The 24278-nt window shown below is 41.7% G+C and overlaps 2 protein-coding genes and 1 non-coding gene across 9 annotated transcripts; 2 read left to right on the forward strand and 1 right to left on the reverse strand.

Annotated features, from left to right (window-relative positions):
* The first annotated feature begins 4933 nt into the window (after positions 1-4933).
* Positions 4934-11123, forward strand: tha1 (threonine aldolase 1). Its single transcript, XM_085170651.1, has 7 exons — positions 4934-5317; positions 6667-6750; positions 6837-6925; positions 7013-7198; positions 8173-8310; positions 8419-8611; positions 8877-11123. Exons 1-7 carry the CDS (start codon positions 5029-5031, stop codon positions 9182-9184), a joined length of 1287 nt encoding a protein of 428 aa, XP_085026777.1. The 5' UTR covers positions 4934-5028; the 3' UTR covers positions 9185-11123.
* Positions 9992-10073, reverse strand: trnal-uag (transfer RNA leucine (anticodon UAG)). The gene has a single exon. It is a non-coding gene; the product is annotated as a tRNA-Leu (tRNA).
* eef2k (eukaryotic elongation factor 2 kinase) lies at positions 10904-23763 on the forward strand. 7 transcript variants are annotated; one of them, XM_085170643.1, is made up of 20 exons: positions 10904-11123; positions 11688-11976; positions 12449-12514; positions 13340-13440; positions 16837-16897; positions 16981-17018; positions 17685-17856; positions 18404-18553; positions 18645-18777; positions 18865-18992; positions 19499-19703; positions 20455-20513; positions 20744-20821; positions 21048-21104; positions 21308-21373; positions 21883-22014; positions 22228-22416; positions 22504-22628; positions 22791-22969; positions 23179-23763. In XM_085170643.1, the coding sequence occupies exons 2-20, from the start codon at positions 11728-11730 to the stop codon at positions 23286-23288; spliced, it is 2298 nt and encodes a 765-aa protein (XP_085026769.1). In that variant the 5' UTR covers positions 10904-11123; positions 11688-11727; the 3' UTR covers positions 23289-23763. The 7 variants fall into 7 exon arrangements, with proteins under 7 accessions (XP_085026769.1, XP_085026768.1, XP_085026771.1 ...); XM_085170642.1 differs by having other exon boundaries at positions 10905-11123; positions 11717-11976; XM_085170645.1 differs by lacking the exon at positions 21048-21104 and having other exon boundaries at positions 10905-11123; positions 11717-11976.
* The last annotated feature ends 515 nt before the right edge of the window (positions 23764-24278 follow it).

Below are 24278 nucleotides of genomic sequence, written 5' to 3' on the forward strand. Positions count from 1 at the left end.
TTAAATTGCGTAGTGGGGACAAGAGGTTGTTTACACAGTCCCCCTGTGGGGACAGAAAGAAAGTCCCACGATGTAAAGCATTAGATTTAAGGGTTAAGCCTTGGTTAGTGTTTCGGTAATAAGGGTTAGGAAAGTGCTGGTTACGGTAAGTCTTCAGGAAATGAATGCAAGTCAATGTAATGTCCTCTAAAGTCAAGGAAACAGGAGTGTGTGTGTGTGTGTGTGTGTGTGTGTGTGTGTGTGTGTGTGTGTGAGAAGCAAAGCATGTCCACATGGCCCGTGACATATGAAGTGGGGGGGGGGGAGTAGTGTGAAATGTGAAACAGATGTTACTCTTGTTTCACAGGCACTGATGTCGACACCTTTACAGAAAGAGGTATGTGTTGAGTGAGAGTGTGTCTGTGTGTGTTTGAAAGACATCATTCAAGTGACGGCTTCCCATAAACACCTGTTTGGTTCCAGTTAATATCTCTCGTCATGGTGAATAAATGAAAGAGGAGAGATATAGATAGGTAGTTAGAGAGGGAAGGAGGTTGTTGTGGTGGCGGTTGTTGTGGTGTCGGGGAGGGGGGTGGGGGTCACCTCCATTCCTCTACCGTCCGTGAAAGAGAAGAGCTCATGTGGGATGAACACATTCGTTTATTCATTCGGCCCATCTATTTTCAGCCCAGTGGGTTTATGGTTATTGGAAAGGCGTTGCCGTCTCGCTCCTTCCCAGAAGGAGTCAATATTTCTCCCTCTCCTTCATTTCTCCCTCTCTGCCTCTTTTTCTCTAATTCAATATTTTATCCAAAACACCACTCTCTCCCCTTCATGCACAGGCAAGGAATGCTGGAAGGCACTCGCAGGGAAACAAAACACGAGAGAAAGGCACGCAGCTCTGCGCACACGCAGAGAAGTATGCGAGAGCGCGGTGCCAACAAGGATCCCGTAAAAACTCGGGACATTTCCCACTTCCTTTGTCTTATCACACTTATCCATCACTGCTTGCTTGTCTTGCTTACTGATGCATCTTTATCTCTCTCTCTTCATGGCTCTTGTGGGGCTCTCGAGACCGACTGCGGCCTTTTTACAAGGCTGATGTTTGCTAATGACTTTTAATGATGACTGGTTATGGCTCATAAAACCTGGCTGTGTTACTGGCATTATCAAGTTTGACTACAGCGCAGTGCCGTGCTGATGGCACACACTGGGGTCCTTATCAGGTGATTAAAATCAGAAAAGACAGTAAGGCCATCCGTGTGAGTGGGAAATGTGCGTGAGGGTGGGGGTAGGGAGGGCGCTGGTGCCTGTAATGCAAATGTGGCCCTAATAATTGCAGCACACAGAGCAAAACTCAGTGTCAGACGGAGGAGAGAGGTGTTTTGTAATAGACGCGCCTCACTCCCAGCCAGTTTTGATCAGCGGTGGAGAAATTCCCACAAACCTTCACCTCCAAATATTGACTTAGTCTCAGGGACGTGACGGAACTGGGGCTTTGTTACAGATAAAAACAGAGGATAGTTCCAGTTTAGTTTGGGCCCGAGCCTCATCAGAGCACCAGTGTGGAAATGTACCGGAGCTTCAACACTCAAGCCACCGAATTAGTTTAGAAAGTGAAGCGAAGACGGGATCGTTTTCAATACTTTTTTATCCAATAAGGAACATTTTTTTAAAAGATTATATGAGTAAAATTATATTTATTTAGCCAATCCTTGTATGTCGCTTCTTACAAACCTATTTTCGTTGTGTTAATTTTAAACTTCAGGCAGGTGTATTTAGAATATCTGCTGACTCTGTAACCACAGATTACGATGAAGTAATCCAAGAGTGCAAACCTCCACTCTGTGGGGAGTATTTACTTTAATAGGAATAGTATTTTATTTTGTAAAGATTCATTTTTTTTTCTTTTTAACCCTACTTGTAGAAGTTTGTAGTGCAGTAAAAATCCATTAATGGTAGCATGACAGAGGTTTACTTTGATTACACAAACAGTATGTAGATAATGGATAATAGCTATTGATTTGTAAATAGGTGGTCATGAATAACTTGAGCTCATTATTTAATATTATACTGCGGGCAGCTCATTCTCTTTCTTTTGATGATACTTTCTTTTTAAAGATAAAACACATTTTGGGGTCAACTTGAAAGAAAAGCAGATGTAAAATGTAAAAGTGAGGTCAGAGGTCACATGACATGATATTTTTCTTGTGGATGCAAGCCCAGTCTACAACCCCCCTTTAAAGTTTTGTCAGAATTAGCTCAAAACCTTTCGAGCTATCACATTTACAGACAGAATGACACGCAAACGCCACCAATCTTACTTGTAAATGTGGGATATCTAAAATATTTTATTCAGAAACATTCCAAATCTTTTAGATTGCTGAAATATCTGAAAATATCACTCAAAATAAGATGCCCGATGGTGGAATAATTACTACTAAATTACAAATTACTTGTAAATTAAAGCCTATAATGTTAAAAACATACATTTCTTTCAGGGTCCTCACAATCCACCACACCAGTGGACTGTAAATGTCACGCCAGTCAGACTCAGCCTTTCAGCTCAGCGTGGGGATAAATGTCAGGTCCAAAATGGGTGTGCGACCCTTGAAGAATCTTGAGGTGTCATAGTTATTTCAGAGTATTCGTGGCTACAACACGGCATAAACAAATGGTGCAAAGTGGCACAGGAGCAGACAGATAAACGCGCACAGGTGCACGGACACATTTATGAAACACATGCCGGACAAACTGCGGTCCGTGCTGAGAGTTACAAGGCAAATGTGTTCAAATTCAACATGTGTGCTACACAGGACATGACTGATCTGTTTTTAGATTATTATTAGAAACTCACTCACAGACCAGGTGAAATAACTTTAATTTTCGGTGTTTAAATGATACTAGTGTACAGTGTTTTCTGTTTTTTCAGTATTAGATAACAGACATTTTAGATGTCTGTCATAGATAAAGCAGCATTATGTGTGTAGAGCTGTTAAAAAGTTATTTCTGTGTAAATTATAGTAAATAGAAGATATAAACAAGCCTTAAAAGTTCTGAATAAGAAATCCCAGCAGTACCATTGCAGTGAGATTTGTATTAAACACAAAATAGTCCATTTTGAGAACATAATTTTGCACTCAAATGCACATTCTTGGCTTTAAAGTCATTTGTTATGCCTCCAACTTTACTTAGAGACGATGACGACAGCTGAAAGGGGCCGACTGTTCCTAAAAGAAGCGTTGCCTTTGCACAATCCCCAAATCCAGAACGAGTTGAAAATGTGTAGATTTTCATATCTTTCCATGTCGTGCAAAATATAAACTGATGGGATAGGTTGCTTGTTAAATGAGGTGTGTTATAGATGAAAGAATTAACATCTGTGTGTGGGACTGTGTGTGTTACCTTCCAAGGAACTGCAGATTGAAATGATCTAGTAGCCAAATGTGGTTCAAAGACTTTTTTTTAATGTTATCAAATCAGTGTTTTTGTGTGTGGGGCCTGAAAAATAAAGAACAAAACTAAACAAAACATACAAGGGACAGACCTGTAATCTTGTAAAGTAACCTCCCAATTAATATCCTTTTTTGAAGCCTGTAAAGCTCAGTTTATTGTGTAGTTTAGGACAATATATGCACCACAAGCTACAGCCTCATAAGTCTTTTACAAACAATATAAACACTGTTTTAAAAAAAGTTTTTTTTAGGCTGCTGATTCACCCTGTGAACGCTTTTGAACATACATGCAGATTTCTTAGGAGAAGAAGGTGTGGGCGTAGGTTTTTTGGGTAATGGGAAGACTCATAAGCAGGGATCAGGTCTTTCCCTGGGCATTTTTGTAATTTCCTTGACTTCTGGGGAACTGTGTAGATTTGTGGCGTAAATTTATGATAAAAATGTATCAACTGCCCCGATGGTTTCCTAAATACATTCTCTGTTTGGTTCATGTTTTTATTGGGAGTAAAAATGCATTTGTTGCAGGCGATACGTTTCCTGTGTTCCATGAAATCTAGATCTATGAGCATAAAGGAAACACACCACCCCAACTATTTGAAACACATGCAATTTTCCCCCTCAGTGAGAACATGAAAGAAGCAGTAATGTTACTTATGAAAACAAGCAGGCAAGTATAGTTGAATTGCCACCTGGTGTTGGATTTTTTTGTTTTCTTTTACTTAAAAACGACATTTGCATCTTAAACCACTGTGGAAAAAAGTAATGCATCAGAAATCAAGGAAATTAAGTCAAGTCAGACCCATGAATGTAGGTTTTCCAGATCACGATAGTCCTATTAGCTTGGAAAGAAAATGACTGGACTTCTTTAAGCGTCATGAAGATGTTTCGCCTCTCATCCTCTTCAGACAACATCATACATGTTTTAAGCAAGGAAGGCAATCATCACGGGTCAAGTGCAGTTTAACATGGCACCTGTCAATATCTTTTCTCTGCACACATTATAAAAAATAATTCAAAAACTGAAAAAAGACAAAAAAAATGCAGTTATTTAAAGTAGATGTGCACATGTGACCCTTGTTTTTCACATGAAGTGAGACAGTGCAATGTGCAGACGCATCCCTGCAGAAATAATGTTGAGAACCTGACAGAACAGTGGCTAAAATGACAGCTCACGGTTTGAAAAAGTGCTTTGAAAAGAAAAGGGCCGAGTTTGAAAAGACCATCAAACAAACTTCAGTTTTCTTTTGTGCTTAACAAGCACAAAGTGTCACCAGAGCTGCTTCAGATAAAATGCAGTTTATGTCTTTCACCCGCCCCTCATCCTCACCAGGACTAACCTAACGAGTGTACATGTGTGCAATAATAATAATAATAATAATAATAATAATAATAATAATAATCATCATCATCATCATCATCATCATCATCATCTTTGCTGGAATTTTAGCGCCATCTTGAGGTCCAGGCCGCTTTGCGCACTTGGATGCGCCTATAGGTCATCCATTAACTTCCCTTGCAGTCAATGATTATCGATTACAACTCCACCGATACAAAGTTCGGTAATAACAGTGAAAATGATTGAGAAGGGACTATCATGGCGTTAAAAACATCTTCCTGCAGGCTTTTATTTAAATTCATCCATCAAGGTGTTGTGGCACCGCTCGCTGCCCAAAACGCCCTCCGCTCCGTGCTGGGATGCAGCTCCACGAGGGGATACTACAACTCCGGAAAGCCCAGCTACGCTGGACCCGGAAGAGCGGCCCACGTCCGGGTGGTGGACCTCCGTAGCGACACGGTGACCAAGCCGGGTCCGGCCATGCGCCAGGCAATGGCGGAGGCCGAGGTGGGAGACGATGTGATGGGAGAAGACCCGACAGTTAACGGTTAGAGTCGAAGAAAGAGTTAAATTCTGCTTTAAAATGTTTTTCTGTTCTCGTTAAATTATAGCTGACCCCTTGTCTGGTCTGTGTGTATTTTTATATTTGCACCAGGCTAGTTTAGTACCTCTTAGTTACTTATTTATACCCATACCAGAGTTTCCACATTCAAGCACTGATTATTTGGATTATCCAATACAGGATTACCCAGTTTTCTTCTCTTCTATAAGGTGGTCACATCCCAAACGTGTGCTATTCCCGAGAAAAGTACTGTATGGCTTACTTTTACATTAATTTTTTTTAAATGATCAGATTATTGACAGAAAATTCCTTTTACAAATGGAAAATTTATTGAACCATCTAAAAATTGTAAAAAAATAAATAAATAAAATAAAATAAATTACATTAAAAATTTCCATATATGACTTTTAATTTGTGTCGTATTTGCTATTTTGCGACATTTTTAACAGCTTAAAAATTGATTGTGGTGTGAAAAAAAAACTTTAGTTAAAATAATTTTTAAAATTTTTTTTTTTTTTTAAATAAAACGGAAATGGTTTGTGAACTTGGAAAATGAACTAAAATAAAATGTAAATATAGACAAAATATCCTTCATTTTAGTCTTTGTCAGTTCGGTGCCTGCCTGAACGTTTGGATCATTTTCCTAAAACCTGCCTTTAATGTAAGCCTTCCATACAGTAATACTTAAAAAGAAGAATTTGCATAATTATGGTTAAGGAACTGACCTCACAGCTCATTGTTCCTTCAGTGGGCTGGTTTCAGTCATTATGCAAATGTACTGTTTATGAGATTGGGGAAACCTGCAGTCAGCTGAGACTGAAAAAGTCACTTGGATGAGTGACGAAATGTTTCTCCCAGAAAACGCTACGTCCAGATGAACAGAATCAACTTTTGGAAAAAGAAGAAAAGTATCACTGAAACTGATAAGAACTAAACTAAAACGAAACATTTCCAAACAATAAAACCTCCTCTGACATCAACAAGGCATTTTCAGTCAGAGAACCGCTGCTCACTGGACATTTTCTCTTTTTCAGACAACTCTCTGTAAACTTTAGAGATCATTGTGTAAGAAAATCCCACCAGGTCAGCAGTTTCAGCCTGTCTGCCACCAACAGCTGTGCCACGTTCAAAGTCACTTAAATCAACTATCATGCAGACAAAACTCTCTCCAAGTAAAACAAAGGTCTTTATGCTGACTCTGCAGTCTATATGACAAAATCCTCTCTGTCCTTTGAACCATGCCTAGAGAAATGGTTTACTGCACTGCAGTCTTCTAAAGTCTTTGCATTTTTGTATGTGAAATGCTGCTCAAACCTAAAGCGTGATGTCTGCAGAGTTACAGAAAATTGCAGCGGATATGTTCGGGATGGAGGCCGCCCTGTTCGTCCCCTCTGGAACGATGAGTAATCTCATTGCAGGTCAGTTTTGCTTTCACCTGGCAGTGTGTGAATTAGTCTTAACTAGTCCTGGATGGTCGCAAACATGCCTGCATTTCATCCAACAGTGATGGTGCACTGCAGGGAGCGGGGCGACGAGGTAATCGTGGGGGACTTGTCCCATTTACACATCTACGAGCAAGGAGGTAGCGCTCAGGTGAGTGTGCCGCAGCAGCTTCATCTATGATGTGTTTTTTTTGTAACTAGACAAGAGTGTGTGTGTGTATTGGTTGTGTTGATACAGCTGGCTGGCGTGCACTCCACCACGGTGACCACGCTCCCCGATGGGACGTTTGACCTGGAGCAGCTGGAGTCAAAGATACGCCACGGTTACCCAGACCCCCATTACCCACGATCACGGCTCGTATGTGTGGAAAACACGCACAACATTCAAGGGGGACGTGTGCTACCTCTGGCTTTTCTGCAGGAGGTGTGTGTGCATGGCTTTCACTTTGATTAGTCTGACCCCAGATCCACTTTGCATCAGTCTAATTTAAGCCAGCTTTGTCTCAGAGAAGATGTCAGTGTTTCTGGATTATGTGTCCATATGGCTTCTTCTTTGATAGAGTTTTGACCTGCATTTGTGGACGGCACAACGTTCATAGGCAGTGATTTCTAGAAATGTTCCTGAGCCCATGCAGTGCTTTCAGTGACTCATGCCTGATTTTAACACAGTGCTGCCTGAGATCACAAGGAAAGTAGCTCCTTAACTGATGGTTCAGGGTCACCTGATCCAGACCCAACTATAAGCCTTTTCAAAAAGGAAAGTTTTAAGTTTAATCTTAAAAACAGAAAGGGTGTCTGTCACCTGAACCCAAAGCAGGAGCTGGTTCCTCAGGAGAGGCTTTTACAGCCTCCAAGAACTTCAAGAAACCCTGTAGGTCGAAACTAAAATGCTCCACTGGGATGATAAGATACTATGAGGTCTTAAGGCTATGATGGGGTGAACTTTGTGTTTAAAGGGAAAGATTTTGAATGAAATTCTGTATTTAACAGAACAGAAAAGCTAATATTGGAGAAATATGTTCTCTCCTTGTGCTCCCTGTTCAGTACAGCGTGTTAGCCAAAGTAGTACGGACGTACGGTGACGTGAATCATTTCACTGCTCGCAGCAGAGACCACAGTTTGGGTCATATACATTTGGTTATCATTTGAAATACATTGTTAATTAAATTTCTTCAATTATTATTAAAGATAGCTTTTCTTGGTTGCCATGGGGATGTATCCCCGGAGACTTTGTTGTAGACTCGTAGTCTCCGGCAGGAAGACTTCCCATTGAAATGTATTATTTACAGAGTCATGCTGATTGCCACATTTTGATGCAAAAGCAATAGTGATTCGTGGCTTATTAAAATTTAATGATGTGATGCGATCATGTTTGGATGGTTTGTTTCCATGTTTAAGGTGCGTGCTTTAGCAGATCGATATGGTCTGTCCGTTCACATGGACGGAGCCCGGGTAATGAACGCCGCTGTAGCTCAGGGAGTGCCTCCATCTGCCATACTGCAGCACACAGACACTGTTAGTGTGTGCCTCTCCAAGGTGGGTTTGAGGGATATAAACACACACACACACAAAGAAGTCAAGATTCATCTTAAACAAAGGTGAAACTGGATTAATGTAACAATCAAAATCCTGGGTGTGTATCAGGGTTTGGGCGCCCCAGTTGGTACTGTGCTGGCTGGACCCAAGGACTTCATATCCAGAGCGGTACGGTGTCGCAAAGCACTCGGTGGGGGAATGCGGCAGGCTGGCATACTGGCAGCAGCTGGAAAACTCTCCTTACAGAATATGATTGGAAGACTGGAGGAGGATCACGGCAATGCAAAAATGTTTGCTCAAGGTGAGTAACTACCTGGTTATTCCATGAAAATTCAATCCACGTGACTTCCTCAGGGTCTGCTGTTTTTTAATGCAATAACTTTAGTATGTTTAATGAAGCCATGCAAAATCTTACCTTTATATAGTGAATGTTTTCTGAGTTCTAGAGGCTTGAATTACTGGAATTTGACTGATTTTACATGAATACCTTTCAATGAAAATTAAATACTTTACTGGCTCCCGCTTTACTCCTTTGTGTAATTAGCTTGTTTCTTCTCCACGCTCAGCTCTTCTCGACTGCAATCCTAACTTGTTCGCTGTTGACTTGGCTGCCGTGGAGACAAATATCCTGCGTTTCCGCCTGCAGGATCTCAGTTTGAGTCCCAGCGAGTTCTGTGACCGCATGGCTCAGGTTAGCGAGAGTGAGGAGGCTGCACTCGGGCAGGGGATACAGGTTCTCATGTACCCTCATTTTGGGAACTCTGTCAGGGCCGTGTGGCATCTTGGGATTTCTCCTGAAGACACTCAGCTGGCCATCCAGAAAATGCAGTTTGTGGTTTCTCAGCATGTGATGGAAAATAGCAGGGCCCAGTGAAACCCAAGTCAGGATGAAACCTAATCTTAGAATGATTACAGAGTAATGTAGACTGTGAAAAATGGGACAAACACTACTACAAGCATGTGAATCTGTTAAATGTAATTAAGCACAGTGTCTTGAATTTTATTTTGCGCCCTTATGATTTATCTTTTATTAAAGAGATGTGTGCAAATACAACAAAGGGCACAGATGATGAAGACCTTCGTCCATTTTAACTGTGCAGCTCTCTGTAAGAATTTATATTAATCATTAATATACATTCTTTATATTATTTTAATGAATATAATATTGAGGACTCTGTTGGAAAATGGCCCATATTTCTGTACCCTGCTTAAACTTTAGCAAACTTTAGAAATCTGTCAACAATTTTGGCAACTTTTATTACTGCCGACTTTCTTTATTTTTTCAAATGTAAATAAAAGCAATAATAAAAACATGAAAGAAGCTTCTAAGAAGCATTTGTCACCTCATTTGTATGTTCTTATTTACTCACAGGTGTTTCCATCATCATAAAGTGGTGCAGAAAAGGCCCCAAATCATCAGAAATTAAAGAAATAATAATAAAAAAAACATTCAAATGCCCTGGTGGTGGGTGACTGTCTGTTTTAAGGTGTCCTCCAAAATTCTCAAAGCTTGTTTTTGGCCACAAGATGGCATTACAATATCAGACCTCGAGTTTTTATGACTATAAGCAACAACAAAAAAGTGGAAATCAATTCTGGTATCTGGTTTTTATAACCAAAAAAGAAAAAGCATATTCGATATGCCAATACTTGTCGTGGTGAAGAAGGCAAGAAAAAGTTCTGGCAGCGGTGGGATTCGAACCCACGCCATCGAAATGACTGGAGCCTAAATCCAGCGCCTTAGACCACTCGGCCACGCTACCGTGATACCACACGTCAGACACATATCTATTTATATGACGGGAAACACTATGTACTTATTCACGTTATAACATTGATGATGTAGTTTCACTACTACTAATACTAATAACTTTCCTCGAGCACATAATTATATTTGTAGTTATCACTGAAGCCCTGGACGGATAAGGCACTGCTAATATTTTTAATAAGAGCTAAATAATGGTAAATGGTATGTATTTCTATAGCCTCTTTACTTGGTCCTAAGGACCCCAAAGCGCTTTACACTATACACAATCATCCACCCATTCACACACACATTCACACACAGGTGATGGCAAGCTACGTAAAGAACGTACTCCCAACCCAGTGTTAAGGTAGCTAAAGCCATTTTGGAGCCCTGTTATACAAGTAAATATTTGCAAGGATGTTTGGCTTGTCACCTGCACGATAGCTATTAAATGGCATGTAAGTGCGGTCGTAAAGTTTCCGACGAACCTCCGTGTTGCCCCACGTGGCCTGTTTAGCTAGGCAACAATTGCTTGGACTGCCACTTTGGAGGACGGACGGTACAAACGTTCTGCTCGTGGTACTGTCAAATGCTCCTGTGAAAGTACACAATTTTGCTTTTTTGCGGCCTGGCTGTACGATAATAATTTTAACTATTGCTACTTACGCTGTTTTTATTTGTTTGCCAGATCTAATTGAGACCTGTCAGAAGTCTTTTCTTCCTTACCGCTAAACACTCATTTCCGATTTATTTTTCTATTTCCGACCGTCCTGAACGCAGCAGGACGCAGGGGCGTGGCCAACAGAGAACACTGTGATACGTGCAGAGGGAAGCCTTCGCCGTGGTGGACGGAACAAGAACAAAAGCCCTGTGCCAGGCACGTCCCGGACCTTGAGGATACCGCGGAGAACTAGGAGGCATCCACTCTTGCTTTGGTCTCAGAGGAGGGGTGAACTCCTGCTCCTGGAGCCCTGACTATTGCAAGTGCAAACCAATACCGAGAGACGGAAGAAGACCGAGGTGACTGGATTTGCTGTCACAGTCTGTCAAGATTGAGGGATTAGAGGTGTGTCTTTACATCCGATTATACATTGGCTGGTCATTTAATACTTTTACTATAACATATCTAACAGCAGGTCGCGATAGATTAAATTAGAAGATGATTCTTTGTAGGAAACTCCACTGCTGCATGCTGTAGTTGTACAACAGGAATGGCTGCTGCTAGATGTTTTACAGCCGGGGGGGGGGGGGGGGGGGGGGACATTGAACCTGCAGAAGCATGTTCTTGAGTGTGCATTCCTATGCTCCTACTTTAAAAATCTCAGAGCACAGTAACCTGTGATTACAGAAGGACCGACTGACTTGATAGATAACACAGATAAAATGAATGGAAATGCTTTTGATTGCTGGTGGCCTTACTGATAATTTAGAGTTCCCATGATGTGTGTTGTTGAATGAAATCTGTGGCTGTAACTTAAATGTGAAGGTCTGGCCCCCTTTGAAGTCCTTACATTTGGTGTAAGAGTTATGCAGCCATCATCCATGCTTGTTTTGGACATACACTAACATAGCTGCCACCTGGTTCCCTGACTGTGCACTCTGCATGTGACTGTTTTTTCCCTACTTCCAGTCCATTCTCACACTCTGTTGTCAAAACAGCAACAGAAACCATGGAGGACGAACTCATGTTCAGCATGGAGGAGGATGGCAGCGCCAAGAGACCCTCTGCCCAGCGGAGTGCCCTCAAACACAGAGCATCCTCCCTCAGCGAGTCCAACGCCAGCGAGGATGACGACGAAGACCACTTCATCTGCCCCATCCTGGACGATTCGGCCAAAGAAGTGTGCAGCCACCTTAAAAACCTGGTTTATGCACGGCAGCTGTCAAACTCGCTCCCTAAATCCCACTTCATGTACAGGGTGAGATATAAGACGTGGGGATATGACAGTTTGTTGTGCTGATGCATCATCCCCACCTCTCAGTTCTGCAATGTTTCTGTTTGCCTTTTAAGGTGTGACGATACGTGCATGCCTGCACACACGTACTGTGTGGCTCGTCTGGTATTTCAACACGTGTGTTTATGTGTTTGCTCGAGTGAAGCGCTGGTCAACCCACCTTTTATTTAAATGTACTTTCTGACAGGAAGCAGCAGAGAGCGGTTTCACCTTGTGATTATGATGTGTGTAAACACAGCTCTCTCTCGCTCCACATCAGCAGGGAGCTGCAACAAAAGCTCAATTCAGTGCGCGCGCCTCTTTAAATTTTTGTGTGGCGGTGGTGGTGTTGCTGTTTCAGAGCCTTCGGGCTGTTAATGTTATCTAAAGTGATGTTGCATACATTTCCTGTTGATGATAAAGGATCCGTTTTCTTGTTGTTGTTTTTTTTGCATAGAACGAAAAAGAAACAGATACAGTGGCAGGACATCGATCGTACAAGGTTTTGTCTGAGAGTGCACGGGTATGTTTGGATCTAAATCTTGGTTTTTCCTTCTCTCCCTTTTATACCACTGACCATCCACGCCTCCAGCTCCTCACTCTGCCCTTCAATTTGCCTCTCCCTGCTTTTACTTTTAACCACTTCATCCCTCCCGGATCTTGTTCTTTTCTTTTCTTTTTTCTTTTTTCTTTTATTGATAAACATGTGTCGCCTGCTCCTCTTCAACATAAGTGCTGCTCCTTCCTCACTCTAAATAGAAAGACATCTGCTGGACTGTGAGCAGTGGCGCACGAGGAGGACGTGCTGCTGAGCAGCGTAGGTTGGGCCAAGGCTTGGGTTACTTGCTAACAGATTTAGCTTACTCGTGACATCTGATTCAAGTTATTTTTTTGAAAACTGCACATGTTCACTTTAAGGTAGCTGTAAGTTATTTTATTTACGGTGACCTTACAGCCCAGAAATCCACTCATAATTTCACCATGTATTCATTCTCCTGTGGTATTTGTTTTCAGTGTCTGCTTCATGTTTGTGTGCTTTGTTGTGAGCCACGTGGTTGTTTTGACTCCCTAAATCGAGAGGGAGAGCCCTCTAATGCAGAAATCGTGACATTATAGATTTCAATTGGAGAGCTGATTATAATTGCAGAAAAAACAATGCATGCATTGTTGAGTAAAGAGAACAGACTGGCTTAGAACTGCTTTTATTGTGCAGATTAAACGGCTTTGCATGGAAGGGCTTTCCCTCTTTCTTCTGTGTTCGAGCAATCCTGATGTGGGAAACTGACTTTTATTCTGCTCCCGAGCTCATAAGATCTATATAAATTTCTCTATCTTGTTTTTCTGCCAGGCAGCATGGCTGCACGCTATCGAAAAGGCGAAAGCGATGCCCGACCCTTGGGCGCAGTTTCACCTGGAGGAGATAGCGACTGAACCCTGCATTCGTTACAGGTCTGACTTTGACTTTGTGGCAAAGATGAAACTCTTTCACAGCAGATTTGACCTCTTCTGTTTGACCCTTTGAGTGTTTACACTGTGCTTCAACAAGTGTTCAGTTAAGTAGAGCTTGTTCAAGCATGTACAGTACCAGAACAAGATTGTCAATTTCAGCAGTGTTTTTCCTGTTGTGTGAGAATATTGCTGTGTGCAGCTTATTTTTCTGAATGGGTTTATTTTGGGCCCTCCACCCAAGAGGTTTTGGCCTGAATACAAGAAAATTAAACAGAACTGATACAAAATCATGTTTTTAACGTAATCTCTGTTGATTTAGATTCCATTTACAGAGATAAATAGACATTTTTGTTCAGCAAATGGTCAGGAATCATACGTGAATAAATCTGCTTTTACAGATTTGCATGCAAGTGTAATATCTCCCAAAAAGCAAGTTCTGTGCCAGGAAAAACAGCCAAATCTTAACCTAATAAAATTAAAATGCAGCCAGCTTCTAACATTGTTTGTCAATCAGGAAATTCAAATTAAATCTGCATTAACTGATGTTTTAACCACTCAGGAGCCAGTGCAACAAGCTTTAAATGAAGTTGAAATCACTGAAATGTTTGCATACTGTTGCTTATTGACGTATACAGCAAAAATGTGACAGTCATGTGAGTAATATTTGCCCTCCTTTGGCTCAGTTTGTGGTCTGCAGTAACTGCAGAAGAAGATATCCAACCCTTTAGCGCTTTATGTTATTTTCCTAGTCGTTAAGTTTGGTGGAGAGCTGGAGGTGTGCAGTGTTTTCTTCTTTTTAGTTTTTCCACCGAAAATAACCGCCTATTATGCAAATGAAAAGCATTAGAGCATCAGTTTTTATAGATATGAGGAAAAAGTGATCTCGGCCTTTGTGTATATCTGTAAAAGTATAAAAAAAGAGTAGTTTTAAATCATTTCGGTAAGTTGTTTGGGCTCGTCTTGAACCGACAGCAGACCTCATTTAATCTCTGTTGCTCATATCTCGGTCAGTAGTGCTCTGCTATTATTAACTGTACACAAACATCTCTGGCGTCTGTTGGCCCCATGCACTTGGGTGTGATGCTGAATGTGCATCCAGATATTATGACCACAGAATCCTGTGGCTGCTGCATGAACAGCTCTCAGAGTCCAAACTGCAGAAGCACACATGAGTTCACTGGGTGCAGACAAAAAGCAGGAGGAAAAATCCCGTTTCGTAAACAGACGGAGAGCTTGTATTTGACTGCGGGGGTGGAGGGATCGTCAGGGGTGGGATTTGCCCTCATGCTCCCATTACATGTGCTAATTTTACTCTCGTGTAACCTCACTCCTCTTTGCCCCCCTGCAGGACGAACTCAGTTGGATGAGAGTCATAGTACGTTGCGTTCCTAAAGCAGAGATTAGATGTTGGAAAGGGAACAGGGCTCGTTTTTCCATGGGCGGAAAAATAGAGTTTAGTTTTAGGACGTGCAGCTGCACTTTTAGTACATCCAGCATACATTAACTCGGGACACACGCCCAGACGGGCCAAACAGACAGTCTGATCCTGTCTGATAGTGTTCACACCCACATTTATATCACTATAGTCAACTCCCCTCACTCCAAAATAACGTCAGTCCTAAACAAAATGAATAAGAGAGGTCAAAATGACCTTTAATGAAAAGTCGTTCCCTCCCGGCTACATTCTTCTCTCCTTGTTTTCTTTGTGTGCAAAGGAAACTTGATGCTTGCATGTGCTTCCTTGATAAGAATAATTAATGGGCTGCTGATGGAGAGACTGCACTGGGCAAACATGAACAGAAGTAAGAAGCTTAAATAACTTCTGTGATGAATAGTTTTCTCTGTTTTCTCGGTGTGCTGGGTTATTGATCGAGGGAGGGGAATGGCTTCAAAAAGGCAGGTCAGCGAGGCGATGGGCCTGTGAATGATTAACAAAGTAATAGGTGGAAAACAGTCTGAGAAAATAAACACGGACATCTCCTCCCCGGCACAGCCGGGTTAGAAGTGCTGCTCTGTGGCTTAAGAAAAAACATGAGCCACAGATGTGTCACAGCAAGAAGACAAGGTTGCAGAGCTGAAGTACCCTCGGGTGGGGATCATACACGGGCAGCTGCAGATACATGAGTGTGTATTCATTGCTTTTGGAGTCCTTTAAAGCTGCTCAGTGAAATTTACACCAGTTGGAGACGAGCAGTAGCTAATAGATTTGGCTACACCTAAAATGTATTCTACTTTCACTTTTTTTCCTCAATTCATTCTTCATTTAATTATTAAAAAGAAATGTCCACCTCCCTTTTTTTTTCTCTCTAGTTAATGACCTTTATGTCTGTCCAGTCTGCCAGTGTGATGAATAGTTATATTTACAGGGAGGTGCACATCGGGTTACAGCAGAGGTTACAGAAGCTAAATGTCAGTGTTCCTGTTTTACATTATCACCAAACCCACTTCTTCACAGAAGTGCTGTGCACGTTGTTAAGTCAGCTGAACAACGTGTTAGTAGCTGCTAATGCTTTAAACGTTAAAAATCATTAAGCCTAAATGTTGTTAACTCATATTATTACATGTAAAACAACAAAAAACACAAGTTTATAGTTGATTTTTGTTTTGCAAAACAAAGATGCAAGATGCAATCCTCACATCATCTTTTTTTTTTGGGGGGGGGGGTTAATTACTGTATTTGCTATACATTATACAACATTTCTACTATGGCCTCTTAAAACCTTACAAAATGATCTACAACTGTCAAAATAATGTAAAGAAACAAATGGTATGCCTTTATATCCCAAAGATGTGCTGTGTGGAAGAGATGTCAACAGAAGTTGAACTAGGCCTGGGTTGTACTTTCATGTTATACCAGTTCAGACCAGCAGATGGCGTAGTGAGTTAATGTAACCTTTATTTAACCACTAAAATCTTAAATAGCACATTTGTCTGGAAGCTCGACTCTGCAACTTATTTTATTTTGTTTTTATTTGTTTTTCTGTGGTGGAGACAAACTTCTGTAAATTTCAAAATGCCGAGTGGTAAAATCATGATGCTGAAAGTTTAAGAAAAATTTGCAGAAAGAAGTATCTTTAATGTTTTGTTTTGTTTTGTTTTGTTTTGTTGTTTTTTTTTAATGAGTCATATCTCCCTCAAATCTCCCTGAAAAATTTGGGTACTGTTTTTTATTCTGTCCTATTCTCAAAAACCTTTCAGAATTACACCCGTTCTATATACACTATTTTGGAGTCGCCCACTCATGAAATCCTGCTGCCTCTTTGAAATGCAGACATTCTGATTGGGTTAGATTGAAGTATTTGAGTTTTAAAAAAATACATAGACGTCACCTCCTCTTTTAAATTTTTAATATTATGTAATTAAATAGATAATTAATATAGCTGTTCATCTTCACAGGTACAATGCCGTTACAGGGGAATGGGTTCAAGACCAGATCCACATGAAGATGGGTACACAGGTACTACACCTCACTTTACTTTAGGAACTCACAGTGTCTTTCTCCCTCATCTAATTTATGTCCCTTTGTCTTGTTTCTCACAGCCTTTTGGGAGAGGGGCCATGAGGGAGTGCTTCAGAGCGTGAGTCTATATTCATCGCTTCATATCTAACGACTGTTGCCCTCATGACGTTGTGGTCTCTTTGTAAACAAAACAGAGCACTATGTCTCTCTTAGATTAGAAAGCAGCGCAAGTCCACATTCCTCACATTTCTCAGTCAGGATAGCAGCAGCTAGCATGTTCATTATTTTCTGAGAAAAACGCTAAACAGGCTCTGTGAAGTCTCTTGTGGCGGGACATGGAGCTCATTTTTAACTCTTTCTCATAGTATTGGTTCCCTGGATGTTAATTGGTTAAAATCGCAGTGGGCGGCGCCATCATGGCTGCACTGGCTTTTGCATGGCACTGCAGAATCCCAGAGAAAAGGCCTAACACTCTAATTGTTAAAGGTTAATCATCTGTTATGTTGGGAATGTAAGAGAGGCATCCATCAACCCCCCCCCCCAGCATCCACCAGCACAAACATTAAAGGTCCTAAAAAAGAAGTATGTTTTTCCTCCTGGATTTATACACATGTGAATTTAAATCAGTTTTTCTTCTGTGACCCGAGATCACTTGGGGCACATCTGATATCTATTATTTCTGAAGAAGGCTTTATTTATGTATTTTTATCAAGATTGAAACCAGCGAGGGAGTTTCTTTATCTTTAAAGTTATGTAGATTTACTGTGATCCCTTTACCCTGCAGGAAGAAGTTGTCGAATTTCTCACACAGCAGCAACTGGAAGTCGGCGTCCAACTATGTGGCCAAGCGTTACATGGAGACGGTGGATAGAAATGTTTACTTTGAGGACGTCAGGCTGCAGATGGAGGCCAAACTTTGGGGCGAGGAGTACAATCGCCACCGACCTCCCAAACAGGTACGGGAGAAATGAGGTGGTATCGATAAAATCAGGGGAAGTCAACAGAAAGAGTTCGGGAAGACGTACTGGCCTCTGATTGGTGCTTCTTTTTTTTTCCAAATATTTATATACTATTCGGATAAGCGGTTGAGAAAAGACTCAAATGTGATTTCCAATTAAATGAAAATTATTTTCCTTTTATTATCTTATACTGACCCTTTAGCTGCTCCCACTTTGAGTTAACTTTCTTATGATTGGCTGCCCCTCACAAACAGAAGACTTGAACAGCAGGTGGGTGGGGCTTCAGAGATGACCATATTAGGGATATCGGCTCTCAGTGACACCATACAGAGCCAAGACCAGAAAAAACTGTCTGTAACGGAGCATTTAGTGAACTCTGGAGCCTTCAGTTTTCGCTTGCAGGTATATATTTGTACATTTACCAATATTTTTAAAAGATCCGGGTCTTATCTTAAGTTGCCTCCTGTCATCTCTTATCACCCTCACCCCCCAGTATCAGAATCAGATGATGCCTCGTAATCCTCGTTCCGTTTTAAATCCTCAGGTGGACATCATGCAGATGTGTGTGGTGGAGATGACAAACCGACCCAGTAAACCTCTCTTCCACCTGGAGCATTACATCGAGGGCAAGTACATCAAATACAACTCCAATTCCGGCTTTGTGAGGGACGACAACATCCGCCTCACTCCACAGGTGAGTGGTCACCTGTGGAGTGGTATGAATACATGCTAAAGACGCAAGCTGAAGACACAGTCAAATATAATTTCCCTCTTTTCTCCGTCAGGCCTTCAGTCACTTCAGCTTTGAGCGGTCGGGCCACCAGCTGATCGTGGTGGACATCCAGGGAGTCGGCGATCTCTACACCGACCCTCAGATCCACACAGCGAAGGGGACCGACTTTGGAGACGGAAATCTAGGTATGCTTACCTTTCAGCAAACTGCTGCTACAAACTTAGATCAGTAAGTGTTTAAAAAGCTTCAACTTGATCACACCTGTGTTTCAGGTGTGCGAGGCATGGCCCTGTTCTTCCACTCGCATCTGTGTAACAAGATCTGCAAAAGCATGGGTCTGACGCCTTTTGACCTTTCCCCTGCGGAGATGTCCCAGCTGGACGGCACCAACAAGCTGCTCGTAATTATGTTTGAATCATGCTTTAAATATTAGGGACTGAAATCAGCAGCCTTTAAAGTAGAAGTAGCAGCAGTAGGAATAGTGTGTGTGTGTGTGTGTGTGTGTGTGTGTGTGGGGGGGGGATTTATTACCTATACTTATTGGTTGGTTTATTACCTGGAAACAAACAACCATCAGTAGTAGTGATGTGAGAGCGAATCACTTCCTGTGTGGGCCAGGAAGTGTGTGTGTTTTTGTTTTTCTTTCTTTTGGAAAGCCAAACTCACAAAAGCTTCCTCTTGCACTTGTCCCGCTGAGCTGTTTGGCTTCCTCATTGCTGCTTGCAGCTGTATCTCACTTTGCTCACAGTTTCCATATTTAGGCATGAATGTCTGCTGAAAGTTTATATCCTGGTAGAAGATGTTGGTCTGTGGCTTAAAAGAGCAGAGAACAAAAAGAAAGAGAAATTCTGAGTTCTTCCTCTTTTAATTTTCATCTTTCTTCCTTTATTTTTTTTCTCATTGTAGAAGTCAGCCCAGACTGTGCTGAGAGGCTCAGAGGAGCACTGCGGTTCTCCTCGTGTTCGCACCATGTCGGCCAGCCGGGCGCCTCCACTCCTATCCCGCCTGTCTGAGACCTCGTCTGTAGATGAGAGCATGAGCGACATGGAATCGATCCCCTGCTCCCCTCTTATCCTTCCCTGCTCCCCCCCAATTGCAGCTGGCTCTATAGGCAAGTTAGCAATCAGTAAATGCAAGCAAGACCCATTTACTGCAATACTGCACAAAGAAAATGTTACTGTATATATAAAAATGCACATAGTAGTTAGCAAAGTCCAGTCATGAAGCTCTTGGTATTTTAAAAAGGGATGTAACGAGTGAGGCGTGAATCAATTGCCTCATCACTCTATTTGATTCTAACTAGAACCACATGCTTTATTTGACTTATTAAATGAAGCTTAAAAGTAGTGATAGAGTCCTTAAACCCATCAGGAATGTGTTTACTGAGATCGCAAATCATGTGAACAGAGACTTCTTTAGTTTTTTACAACCAGAGGAATCCCCCTTGCTGGCTAGTATAAAGAATGGCAGGTTAAGGCAGTAACATGTCCATCTTTCATATACAGTCTATGTATATATATCTGGTATTTTCCCATTTTCTCGCTAATTTGAATGAATAAAAGCATTCACACAGACGACTACATGTAAATAAAGTGCACTAAGAGTACAAAGTATTGACAGTGACATGGTCACATGTGCAAAACAAGAGGAACCAATAATCCATTTTTAGCCAGAAGGAGGATTTCAGCGTTGACAGTACTCATGTCGAGTTAGTAGACAGATTAGTGTAGACATTTGTGTCATTGTATGTTACTGGAAATTTGCAAGCAGAGATATCTTGAGATACACAAGTATTCAGACATAGCTTACATGTTTAGGAGCTAAAGTGGTGAGTGGTTTTGCATTTTATTTCCATTTTACAGGCTCGTCTTTTACCGGAATGTATGAACACGACAGATTGAGCAACACAAGCGAACACAGGGTAAGTAAAAACTGATGGTTTGGCTCTAAACAGCACAGCAATTAAAGAAAACACGTTTAAAAAAACACAGAGCGCTGCATCATCACACCCCCAACCCCAAGCTTCACATTGATTAACAGCATTACTTACATTATTTAAAACTTTATTTAAAACTATATCTGTGTAGCTGACTTGTTGACAAAAGTTTACCACCAGGAATCAGAATTTCTTGTCTTAATTTTTGTCTTTAGGAATCAGAAAACGGCGGGGACAGCGGCTACCCGAGCGAGAGGAGGAGTGAAGGAGATCCAAATGACCACGTAGACGGGGTAAAGATTTTTGTCACTGCTCAACAGAAATGGACAGAGGAAGCTTTTAGTTAATCATTAAATGTATTTTTCCTGTGATCCAAATCCCGTTTTTGGATCCAGTTTGTGAACGTCCTCTTGCATATTACCTGAAATGAGCTTCATCATGCCCCGTCGATGCACTTATTCAACACTTGTTAGATTTCGTGACAGCTGGTTTTACAGTCCGTGTCATATTGTCACATAGATCCATCATCGCTACAACAGACAATATTCAGAGTCGGACGAGGAAAGTGTCAGACGGGTAAAGAAACATAAATATCCCTAAATCCCTTCCTCACCTCGTTCTTAATCATCATCATCACCACTTTAATCAAATAACCCTACTTTAATTTCCCTTTTAACATCATCTTTACTTTTGTTTTCCCATCACTTGTTTAACCATGAAAGCCCCTCCTTACCTCTCCTCTAATTCCACTCCTCCTACTCTTTGTTTCCCCTCACTAGAGGAAGATGGTAGCTCCTCCAAGAGTCTCTGCGAGCTTAAACTCAAACACTCCTGACAACGAATGGGTGATTATTTGCATGGAAGCTCCTGAGCCAGGTGTTTCCCTGTGCAGCGCTTTGCAGTCTTTTTTTGGCCGTGAAGCATAATCTTTGCCTCCAGCATGACGGCTCTGCTTTTCAAACGGTTCCGATTTGTGTGGATTGAACTCGCTGTCGCTATTTTCCTGTTGACGCCTGCTTTATTTATTTAGTGAACGAAAACGATCGGAAAATACAAATGGAGATAAAAAGTGATACTTGGAACTGAAACACCATCTACCTCCTTTACCTTCGCCTGCTCTGCCATCCCGCTCATTCTCACTTCTATAACTGTGTGTGTGTCTGTATGTGCGCTCCTTTGGCATTAACAGGGATGTACTCCTCCATCTCTGAGCTCAAAGCAGACTTTCCTGGATGGGTACACCTCTGAGACTGCAGTGTGACTTTTCAACCATAATATATTTCATGCAGTGAATATCAGATGGTAACTTTTTCTTTTCTTCTTTCTTGGATCTTTGGTGCCTGCTTCTGTTCAGTTGACCGAGGAGAAGTGGACCTTCTATCACTCATCCCGCGCTCACGTCCACCGACCTTCCTGTGTGGCCACCGAGGTGGAACGACTCAACAATCTGCTGCAGAAGAAGATCGGCCAGTCGATTCTTGGAAAAGTAAGAGGAGGAAACATTAGTTAATTTAATGTTTCCGTGCCACTATTTAACTCTGGTCCCATCAACACTAAAAACACTTACATTGTTACAATTTTTGAAATCTTTCTTCGATTCTAAACATTCAGTTCTGTCCAAACTCCTCCTATCGCAAATCAAACACAATGAGGCAGCTCGGCATGCTTCAAGCGCTTATATTCTTTATCTCCCACCCAGGTCCACCTGGCTATGGTGCGGTACCACGAAGCGGGTCGTTTCTGCGAGAAGGACGAACAATGGGACCAGGAGTCGGCCATGTACCACCTGGAGAGAGCTGCCATGTGTGGAGAACTGGAGGCCATCGTAGCTTTGGGACAGTGCTGTCTGCAGCTACCTCATCATATACTGCCAGACATGGAGCTGGAGGTACTGTGCGCCATCTATTTTCCTTTCTTTTGTTGAGCTTATTTCACAGGGTGGCTTTATATTCTGATGTGTGTGTGTTGTTGGCAGGATAATGCAGGAAACCGGATGAGAGGTTTCAAGTATCTGCTGCAGGCTGCTGAGGCTGGCGACAGATCTTCTATGATCATAGTGGCCAGAGCCTTTGATACTGGAGTCGGTCTGTCTGCTGACAGGTGAGTGAAGGTTCATTCAAAGCAGATGTTTCAGGTGAAACGTAGGAATCCTGCCTTTGCTTGATAGTACTTCCCTCTTGTGGCCGGTTGGATTTTTACAGTTTCTTTTTTTAAGTGGTGGTGATTTGTGAGTTACAGCATTTTATCCTTTTGCCTTCACAGAAAGCAGGACTGGGCCGAGGCGGTTCACTGGTACGACAGTGCGCTGAACATGATGGACTACGACGAAGGAGGAGAGTTCGATGGGACCCAGGACGAGCCTCGCCACCTTCTGCTGGCCAGAGAGGCAGAGATGTACCAGGAGGGAGGCCACAACCTCGCCGCAGACCCACAGAGAGCAGGTTCAACCCGATGCCGAGTGCAGAATTTTAACTTCAAGAAATCGTACACCAGTTTCTGTCTGACCGTTTTCCAGTGAAGCAGTAGGGCTTGTGATTTTGATCTGTGGCACGGAGAAGCTTTAGTCTCACATGATGGTCGTGGGGTTGGGGTTCATTTCTGTTTGGTGGAGCGACTGCCTGTAACATCTCATTCTGTCTGTCTCCTGCAGGTGACCTTTTTACTGAAGCTGCAGAAGCCGCCATGGCGGCCATGAAGGGTCGACTGGCTAACCAGTACTACATGAAAGCTGAAGAAGCCTGGGCACAAATGGAGGAGTAACTCCACGACATAAAAAAGATTTATTTTAACCTCCAAAAAGGCCACGAGACTTGATGTATGGCTGTTTTTCTTTCTTTTTTTTGTTTTCTTTTACACATTCTGGGTAAAACCTGAATGACTTCAGTTTACATTACTGTTTTTATGACAGATTTTTTTGGTGTTGGTGGTTTGTTTGTGTGCGCGTTTGGTGTGTGTTGAGGCATTCAGCATCAGACTTTTATCTTCAGAATTCTTTCTGTATGGTTGTAAACCTAGATTTTACTCCTCATTTCTTTCATTTCATGTCTATATTAACCTTTAGAGTTAAGTTAATGTGATTCTATGAATGAAAAGGTCTGACCTATCAAAAAAAGAAGATTGTTTACTTATTTTGACCCAGATGTTAACATGTTTATGTTTAAGAGAATATGTGTGATAAAGAAAAGTGCTTGGAATATGAAACTGTAAAATAAAATTTTGCCTTTCTTTATACCAATCATGATCCTGTTGTGATTTTTCTAACTAGTGGAAGGACTCTTGTAACCTAAAATGAGGGTGTATTGTGAGTGTCATAACAGAAACAATTTACCTTAGTTTTTTTGCACCATTAACTAAAATAAGTTAATTTGCAGTCAGGTTGGTTATGGGACAAAAGAAAACAGGTAAATGCTTCAGCTCACTAGTCTTGTTTTTCTTTGCAGTTTTCTCTGATCCCGGAGCTCAGAGATATGTCACCACTTTGCCAAGTTCTGGAAGAAGACCCATACTATTATCCTCAGATAAGAGGACGTTTCAAGCCTGTGATGAACTGTAAACTGTTGTAGTGCAAGTTTTACATCATGAACTGAGAGGGTCCGACAAAGAAAGAAGCCCCCAAAATCCGCTTACAAGAAATATGCAGTGGCCCACATGGGCAAAGCAAATCCCTTGAAAAAAAATCTTGATGGTCAACTAAGAAAAATATTAAGTTGTAGTATATCTTAATTGACCACGATGGCAAGAGTAATTTTT

Source organism: Neolamprologus multifasciatus, chromosome 8 (genome assembly GCF_963576455.1).
Source record: "Neolamprologus multifasciatus chromosome 8, fNeoMul1.2, whole genome shotgun sequence".
NCBI lineage: Eukaryota > Metazoa > Chordata > Actinopteri > Cichliformes > Cichlidae > Neolamprologus > Neolamprologus multifasciatus.